General features: G+C 35.8%; 1 protein-coding gene across 1 annotated transcript in view; it reads left to right on the forward strand.

Annotated features, from left to right (window-relative positions):
* Positions 1-9,443, forward strand: part of LOC104621175 (chromosome unknown open reading frame, human C16orf62) — a gene marked incomplete at its 3' end in the record, with an annotated part of 31,214 nt that overhangs the window by 14,249 nt on the left and 7,522 nt on the right. Inside the window, exons 12-21 of the mRNA XM_010287594.1 lie at positions 1,310-1,387; positions 1,771-1,893; positions 2,607-2,653; positions 4,827-4,938; positions 5,144-5,260; positions 5,608-5,661; positions 6,081-6,161; positions 6,974-7,036; positions 8,284-8,369; positions 9,442-9,443. The exon at positions 9,442-9,443 is cut by the window's right edge and continues 82 nt beyond it. Coding sequence (XP_010285896.1) covers positions 1,310-1,387; positions 1,771-1,893; positions 2,607-2,653; positions 4,827-4,938; positions 5,144-5,260; positions 5,608-5,661; positions 6,081-6,161; positions 6,974-7,036; positions 8,284-8,369; positions 9,442-9,443 — 763 coding nt within the window. The remainder of the gene's footprint in view (positions 1-1,309; positions 1,388-1,770; positions 1,894-2,606; positions 2,654-4,826; positions 4,939-5,143; positions 5,261-5,607; positions 5,662-6,080; positions 6,162-6,973; positions 7,037-8,283; positions 8,370-9,441) is intronic.

Below are 9,443 nucleotides of genomic sequence, written 5' to 3' on the forward strand. Positions count from 1 at the left end.
TTCTGAAGGTTCTGTAGGAAACAGTTTGTGTGCACAGTCTGCCTTTTACTGCTTCTGATACGGCTAAAAGAAATGTGTAATGATAGAGCAGCTACGACTAATAATCTAGTAATAGTAATTGCAATAAGTAAGGAAGTAGTAAGGAAGAGCTTAGCATGCTCCTTTTTGTCCACAAAGATGATTGTATGAAATGGTGAAAATTTTCTTGGAGTAAAATACTAGCTGTTCAAATCCTGGCTTTTGTTTAAAATAAGAAAACTTACTGGAATGGAAGGCATTTAATCTTCTGTATTTCAGCTACTGACACTACGTTAATACTTTCACAATGAAGAGAAATAGAAGAAAATACATTTAAAAAAATATAAATTCTTGAATAGGAAACCTGTAGTGCTGATATACATGATGTCTAAAGCCACAGCATAGTAAAATGTGGAAATAAACAGTTGTTTACTCAGCAAGGTGATGCATTTCTCTTGAGCCCCATGGTTTGAAAGGAAATTCTCTATAAAGTGATAGATGACTGGCTTGGGTCTGTGCAAGGTAACTCTGCTTTGTGATGAAGTCAGCTAGAATTGCATATGCTCGGGCATCTCAAAAACTCAGAACCCTGGGTTTATTTAAAGAGGGGAGCCTTAAGCTGTTGAGGTGAATTTGTTTGTGTGTGTCTTTAAGCCTGATCTGTAACTAACTTCTGTTCACTTCTGCATCTTTCTCTTATGTCACATTTTTATTTTTTGATATTTTATCTATGTTATTGAAAACAGTCCTGTGTGGATTAGTTTCCTTTGCAGTTCCAGCTTTACTATATAGGCCTTGTGTTTTTGCATCACCTTGTATTATTTATCAATATTTTATCTATATCTTATCTATGTATTCATACTTTCCTTTGGGATCCTTGCTTCATTCTGTCCACGGAATAAATATACATGATTTTAAGCAATTTCTGAACTTTGACTGACTTTTAAAATGTTCTTCACTGTAAGCTGTCTGCATACAATGAATATAGGCTGTTGCAATGCAGGCACTGGGGTAGACATTGATTTCCTTACTGCTTACAGATACTTGGAGCTAATGTTAGGAGAACCCTGTTTAAACACAGCTGTAACTACCTCAGAGTAGTTGTTAGTGGACATGACTATAACAGTAAGCAAGGAAATAATCAGTCAAAAGCATGTGATTCAGTGCTGTTTGTTGATTTGATGTGTGTGATTAGGTGTACTTCTCCGGAAAATGCGTTTTTGTGTTGGAGTTGAAGGAGAATCGTAGGTGATAGATACAGATAAAAATCTTTCTCTTTCTTTTAATACAGGTTGGGATGGAAGTGGCACCACAACTCAAAGAAAGCCTTAACAAAAATTTCTTTGACTTTCTTCTAACATTTAAACAAGTAAGCAAATAGGGTTTTTATTCGCAAAATCATATAAATACACCCCTTAACCCAAATACCACATACTTTTTAAAAATCTTTGAAGTTCTTAAATCTAGATGTGGTGATATTCCTATATCCAGATACAGTATGGTAAATTTTGCATACATCCTGGTAATTTGAAACCGCTCTATTCGGCATGTTTCCATACTTTAACAATACATGCTATGAGCTTGACATTTTTTCCCCAGCATGCAAGGAATATTTCAGAATATCTGTGTATCTTTGTGATCTTGTCTGTTGTCATTTCCATTCATACACAGACTTCATCCAGTTTCCAGTTTATCATAGCTCCTATTAAATACCTTTTTACAGTGACATGTTTTTGTCTTTTATTTCAACAGATTCATGGGGATACGGTTCAGAATCAGCTGGTGGTACAAAGTGTGGAGATTCCTTTGTATTTGACTCTATATTCTCCTGCTATAGACTGGATTTTACAGTGTATTGCATACCATGCTCCTGAAGTAAGTAAGCCTGTTAATGCCTGATACTAAAGGAAATGTTGGGGTGAAGAGTTAATTTTGCCTATTAAAAAAACCACTCAGTCACTTTCACACTCATGTAAGTACTATGATGAGCCTAGACACAACTGCCTGTTTATCTCTTCTATGTGAGAAGAATATTCATCTCCACAAAGCTCAAGGTAGACCACTTTAAATTCATAGGCAGTATTTCTATTTGTTTCTTGCTGTCCTTTAAGTACTTTAATCTATATTTCCTGAATTCATTAGTTTCTTCTGTCATACAGATATAAAAATTATTTGAGTAAACTGTAGCTTTGTAACTGCTTAAAATAGTCAACAGGGTATGTTAATCTCAGTCAGTCTGCTTTGCATTCTGTGGCAGAGAGTTGGTAATCTTCACCTCCTGCCAGAGGTAATTGACCTGGCTGGCAAATAGTAATTATTTTGAGAAATGGCATGGCTGAAGGGTTGCAAATTTGACTTCTGTAAAATGGTGGTTTTGATTAAAATACCACTGTACCTATTCCAGTAGGTGTGTTTTATGTTATACTACACCACTGTTTTCTTGTATTGTGAATACAGGATAAGACAAAATTATTGGAATGTATTGCGTAGGTAATTAAAACACCTTTCAGTAGACTTCACTACAGTAATTAAAGCTGAATTTATTTGCAGAGCCTCTACTCACTAATTTTAATAAGTAATTTTTCCAGGTTCTGCTTACTGAGATGATGGAGAGATGCAAAAAATTGGGGAACAAGTAAGTGTTGCGTAACGTAGAAGTCTGTAATGAGTACCTATGAGTCCCTGTAACAAAATTCTCTCCCTTTTGAAAACACTTTTTGGATGCATAGTATAGCTTTTGTTCTCCCAGGAGCTTATTAAGTCATGATTATGAACATCTATTTTTCAAAGATGAATTTTAAAATATGGTAGATTACTTGTAGAGCAAAAGTTAAATTAATTTAACTTGGTTGCTGCATTTTGGCTCCTAAGCCGAAGTTTAGGACACATAACGTGTTCTCCGTCAGCCATGTCTCTGATTCCTGGTTGTGCTTCATTTTTCTGTTTTCCTCCCCTTTCTTCCCCCTGTCCTCCACTGGCTACAGTCAGCCCATACGTGCATTTTGCAAGGGAGGTTGTAAAGCAGCTAACGCCCTTGGAAGATGGTAATATTTAGGTGACTGCCTTTTTCAGTATTAAAAGTAGTATCCCAAATGTCTCCTGGAAGTCTGTATGCATACAAATCACCTTCAGTGAGTAGTTCAGGAAGACGGTCTGAAAGTTTTGGATGTACTTTCTGAGCTGTGTGAATGCTATTTGGCCTGCTGATAAGCAAATCTCAGTTCCTTTTATTGGGTAGGTAGGCCGAGTTCTGTGAAAGTTTTCAGCTACCTGTTTTTTTCTGATGTTCTTTGCACAGTCCAATTCTGCAGTGGCCGAGGAACTAAAATATGTTAATCATGTAGACAAGGGATGCCAGCATTAGCATTCTGTCACTGAGCTAAGAAGTGCAGGGAAAGTGTGTTTTTAAAAATGTGATGTGAACATGCAATTGTATCAAAATTTATAATATGGGTAAAAATAATCCACATACTGTGCTGTATTAATTATTTTGTATAGGTATTGATTTGTTTTGTGAAACTTATTTTTAAATCACCTTTTAGCATTTATCATTGTAAGGATGGGCTAGGCGCCTCCTCTTTGTGCCTATTTGCTCTTTGAAGGAAGGACAGAATGTTGAGTTATAATGAGGGTTTTTTAAAGAAATGTTTTTGGGACATGTCTGTCTTTTATTGGAAAGTTGTATAATCCAGTTTAGATGATCTATAAAGCACAGTAGTTTTCTTTTAAAGTGAAGTTATGTGTTTTGATGTCTTCTCATGACTGTCAAAGTACTACAAAGCAAGAGGCATCAGTATATAAATCTTTAAATAATCTCAGTGTGTTCCGTGAACTACATTGCAGCCATCTAAGTGAAAAGTGACAGCCTGCTGCTCTGTATTGCAAAGCATATACCTAGTGAGATGGAAGTACATGTCTAATGATAAAATGCAAATTCCAGTCAAGTTGCGAAGGGACCACTAATGCTCAGTCAGAGACACAGAGGATGCTGGGCTATTTTAAGCGCTCCATAGAATTTCCCTCAAGGTAATTGCCCTGTATTTAAACTGTCTGTTTCAACCTAACGAAGGACACAGTGTTTTATGAGGCAGCTTCTGTGCTAACTCACGGCTGAGTTTGCCTAAAGGAATTGCCTTTTGAATGATGCTAGATTTTGTTTCTGACGTTTGCATAATAGTATCAGTAAACTAGACTTTACATTAGCGCAATGAGTTCGCTCTTCCATCGGTAACTTTGGCTTGATAGTAATACAAATACAGGTCTGAATGATTAGTCATAAATATCTAAATACGTCATTGCCAGTTACTGTATGATAATAACTGTTAGGATTAAAATAAATCCAGTGTGGCTGCTAGAAATGTCACTTTTGTAATGCATATATATTTTAATTCAATGAGAAAAACTTCAATAGAGATTTGCCCTGCCGAAGTATACTTCTGAACTGTAGTTAAAAAGATAAACTAAATTTCTAAATGTGTCTGCTACTTCTGGTTTACTTGATCTTTCCAGCAAACTTCTGGTAAAATGATGACTTAAAAAAAAACCCGTGTGGAGCAAGTATTCTACAGACTGGTGTACCTTTTCCTTATCTGATGGCTTAAATGTTTTCTTGCTTTGCTTATGCACTATTGCTCCTCATCAATGCAAGCTCAATTTGTGAGGGTTTTTTCTTCCTTATCCCCTTTTTTTAAATTTAGAATAGATGCTGGGCAGTTGCTAGCCTAAGAAGTTCAGATCAATGTAAAGGAAGAGACAACAAAAATTTAGTTGATGTTGAGCTGTGTTGACTTGTGTTATGTTCATTGTAGTGCTTTGCTGTTGAATTCAGTAATGTCAGCATTCAGAGCAGAGTTTATTGCTGCGAGATCTATGGACTTCATTGGCATGATTAAAGAGTGTGATGAATCTGGATTCCCAAAGGTAACTCTGTGTGTGTAATTTGTAACAATTCCTGTTCGTTGCCTGACAGAGTTCTTTACGCTCTTAGTTGCCTACATAACTTGCACGTCATTTAAATAAAAGGTGGTTTGTTCCAAAAAATCTTTCTGCACAGTGTACCTGCTAGAGCAGTGTTGGATGGACATGCATCTTCTGCTTTTAATTTAAAATTCTCATTAACTTGCAGCATCTCCTCTTTCGCTCCTTGGGACTAAACTTGGCATTGGCTGATCCTCCTGAAAATGATCGCCTTCAAATATTAAATGAAGCCTGGAAGGTTATAACAAAGCTGAAGAACCCACAGGTGAGTTATTGTCCATTTTGTTTCACTACAGGTTCTGTGTTTAGGGCAAAATTGTAGCCAGTTGTTCAATACGGATATGCTTAGCGTGACATGGTTTACTTTTTCTAGATGAACACAGTTGCCAAAAACTATGATATCTGGTAATATCTTATATGACCCCTGCTTTTCTGACTGCTACGTAAATGTAACTTAATTCTGCATAACATAATTCTACTTTTGAGGTTTGTCATTAGTGCTAGATCTTTAGGTCCTCGTGAATCTACATAACTCATCGGGAGTTAATTATTTTAAGTGTAATTTTTGCAAGTGTATTTCTCATAACCTCCTGTAAATATTGGTATTTCTAGGATTATATCAACTGTGCTGAAGTGTGGGTGGAGTATACATGCAGACATTTCACGGTGGGTGAGAATTATTTTGTTTCTTTTGGAGGTTTTCTGATACAGACTAAGTGGCTGTATTTGCAGTTTGGTATTAAAAATGGAAAAGCTATGGCTATTCAATACAAGTGTGTAGGACTTCAGTAGCAAAGGAAAAAATGTATTTCATGAAAGATGAATAGGGACAAAAGATGCAGCTTTGAAGAAGTCTTTCTCACTCCCCAGCACTACATATTTCATATCCTTTTATTTTAATGGCAGATAGACCAGTTTGAGTAGGGATTTACTGGAGCTGTGGCTAAAGTTCCTGGCTTCACTAGAGCTCTGCTGAAAGCTGATGCTTTGGCAAGTGGAAATAAATTATCCAGCTGGTTTTCAGTGACTTGATTTATGTGCCGATTTCATTACTGTATTTTGTAACCTCACTTTTTGCTACACAGAAGCGAGAGGTCAATACAGTTTTGGCTGATGTGATCAAACACATGACTCCTGATCGAGCATTTGAAGATGCTTACCCACAGGTAAAGAATTTATTTTCCTAAATCTGTAAAAAACTGGTGTGCACTTTCTTAGATGAAATTAATTCTTAAATGTTACTGATGGCTTTTACCACAAAATAATTATTTTTAAACGCTGGCTATGATTTGGGAAACCTTTTGGAACAGTGTAATGCTGTGATTCGTTCCTCCCTTTTTCCCTGCACATCAATCTTTCAGTTCAGAGGTAGCAATATCTAACTGCTCCTTCAGCAGTAGTGTTCTGCTGAAGAACATTAGCAATCATGGCAGACTTAAACAGAAGTGTTTAAACAGAAGTAAACCATAAAATAATCCATCTCTACTTGGTGTTGCTAGGGCTTCAGTGAATTACCATGCCTAGTTCTTGAGACTGTATGCCAGGTGAGATATGGATTAATTGAAGAGGTTCTAGAAGAAGGTTTTTGTGGTTACTTAGAGGGTAGATAAAGTTCCTACAAAAGAAGATTTAACAAACTGGTTTTGTTTTTTGGTTTGTTTGTTTATTTGTTAGGGTTTTTTAGTCTAGAGAGCTGGAGGACATGCAGACTATAAATTGGAAAAATCTGCCTAACTATAAAAAGTAAAGAACAAATAAGGCCTGGGCAGGCTGGTGAGCCTCTGTTCGTATGAGTTCTGAAGAGCATGTTGGAAAAACATCTGTTAGGAACAGCATAGCTGTAGCTGATCCTGAAAAAAATCCAACCCAGTTCTGTATGAATAACTGGAGAAGAATAACCTCTGGTCTGCATAGTCTTAATTTAACTTGTATTACAATAATTTTCCCTCTTTTTTCTTTTTTTTTTTCCCCCTTTTAGCTGCAGTCAATTATTCAGAAAGTTATTACCTATATCTATGACTTCTCTCTGCTTTTTTCAGTGGTAAGTGATACTCTGTTTAATACATTTTTGGAAGAAATATTTTGCACTGTTTCTGCAAGAGAATTTACCTGACTTGGATATTTAGATTGTTTGCAGGCTTACATAGTGAGAGGACTTTTTAGTAAGTAGGTAAGTGCAGAAACATTTTGGAAGATCTCTGCTGCTTACTACTTAAATATTGATTATTCTAGTTCCAATTTTCTATATATTTTTTTTTTTCTCCTTAGGCTGTTAAATCTCTAAGTTTGTTACTACGGCATAAGTGACAATCAATGGAAGATAAAATACCATTTATTTTTGTGTGTGTTCATCTAATTGTTGATAGCTGTTTCTATGTTATGATATATATTTTACTACTTCAATATTTATTATTTTAGTTCCAATTTTCTATATTTTTTTTTTTTCTCCTTAGGCTGTTAAATCTCTAAGTTTGTTACTACGGCATAAGTGACAATCAATGGAAGATAAAATACCATTTATTTTTGTGTGTGTTCATCTAATTGTTGATAGCTGTTTCTATGTTATGATATATATTTAACATGATCTGTTATAGGGCTTAAGTTTGGCATTGAAACAAAGTGAAACTTAGAGATGTCAGACTGTATATGAGGTAGAGAAAGAGGAACAAAGACAGCGGGTGTCAAAGTACTGAAACCAGTTGAAGAGTAAAATTCAAGACTGACCCTGTGGATTTGGAGTCGAGTCTTGTTCACAGATTGCTCAGATAATTCTGAAAAACTTACCCTTGCTGTATTCTTGAGATGCTACAGAAACTAAGTATTTTAGTATCCTAACAACCTAAACCCTTATTTTTGAAGAAAACGTGAATGTCTTGGACCTTCATGATTTGCCCTGGATACATGCAAAATAGTTGCTGACATGTGGCCTGTTGTCATTGTTTTTAATATCCTAGCTTTTGTTCCCATAAATGTCTGAATGTGGTGTGATCTTAAGCTGTTTCAAGCACATATTACTTTTAAAAAAATTGGAACATTTGATTCAAACAGTCCTGTGTTTTGTGTTTTATTCTGTATCTCTGCAATCACTAAATTGATAGACCTTTCAGCCATTGGTGCTTTTCCATTTGTTCCACTCTTTCACCCTTCAAGATTAATTACTGTCTTCAAAAAAGAGTGAAATGATTTTAACTAAAACAGCTATGATCGTAACCTATCAAAAATTTTATTGTTTTAATGTGTTGTTTGTAAAATACCTAATTTTACTTGTTTATGTATTTGTACTTTCAGGAGAAATTCTTGCCATTTCTGGATATGTTCCAGAAGGAAAGTGTGAGAGTGGAGGTTTGCAAGTGCATTATGGAATCTTTTATTAAGTAAGTGGCGAATATTGAGATTAAATGCACTCTGGAGGGTCTGGGGAATGTATTGAAAGATTGCTAGGGAAGATGAGTCAGTATATAGGCCACTTAGCTTGTGAAGGTGTTCCAGGCTATGGGGAAAAACAAATGAAAATATGTCGATTTTGTTAATCTATTGATTGACTGTTTAACTGTTTACAAAGAAAGCTGAAATTTAGGTAATCATATTGATGATGACTTGCTGTGGATTAACAGAGTAGTTGTTCTCTGAGCTGTTTTTAAATTTGTGTTGCTTTAGTTGGTTTATGAAATTTATTTCATGTTCCAGCTGATGTGACAACACAGAACTGTTACTTTGGTATAATGGAGGAAATGAAACAGTCTCTTGTTACAAGGTGTATTATGTAGAAAAATGGGTATTTCCACAGTTGAAAGTGAGCTTAGAAGATGAGGCTTCATCTTCAAATATTGTAAAAGTCAAACAGTCCTTTTCAAATTATTAACAGGTTCCTTGAAACATTTTTTTTTTTCGTTTTTCACCTTTCCTTCAGGTATTTATATACACTGCTAAGCCCCCCCAAGCCTTCTTGTCTCTGGGCTAAACAGTTCCAGCTCTCTTGGCCTTTGCTCATATGAGATGTTGCAGCCCCTTAATCATCTTAGTGGTGCTCCACTGCACATGTGCCTCTGTACCCAAACATGACGTTTATCCTTCCTGTCTGTCCATCAGTAGCTGAGAAACTATATTCCTTCTTGGTAGATGTAGGATTGCTTTGTTTTGATGTTCTTTGGTTGCCTCAGTGTATCACGTCTAGCTGCTTGTGCCCCTTAAGGAGTCAGGTTCTGTGGCTTGGCAGTAAAGCTGTGTGTATTAAGATAATTTTCTTGACTGGCATTTACTGGAATTTTAGATCTATTAACAGTGTGATCTGTTGGTTAAAAAATGAATGTAAAGCTTCTGTATTGTCATGCAATGCTGATGATTTGACTTACAGATTAAATCAGTGTTTTTCTATTCAGTGTTTTTCATTTTGAGCGCGCAGGATTTTTCATCACTTTTTCTAAAACATTTTATAGGCATCAGCAGGA

This window comes from Phaethon lepturus, unplaced genomic scaffold, assembly GCF_000687285.1.
Source record: "Phaethon lepturus isolate BGI_N335 unplaced genomic scaffold, ASM68728v1 scaffold4185, whole genome shotgun sequence".
Taxonomy (NCBI): domain Eukaryota; kingdom Metazoa; phylum Chordata; class Aves; order Phaethontiformes; family Phaethontidae; genus Phaethon; species Phaethon lepturus.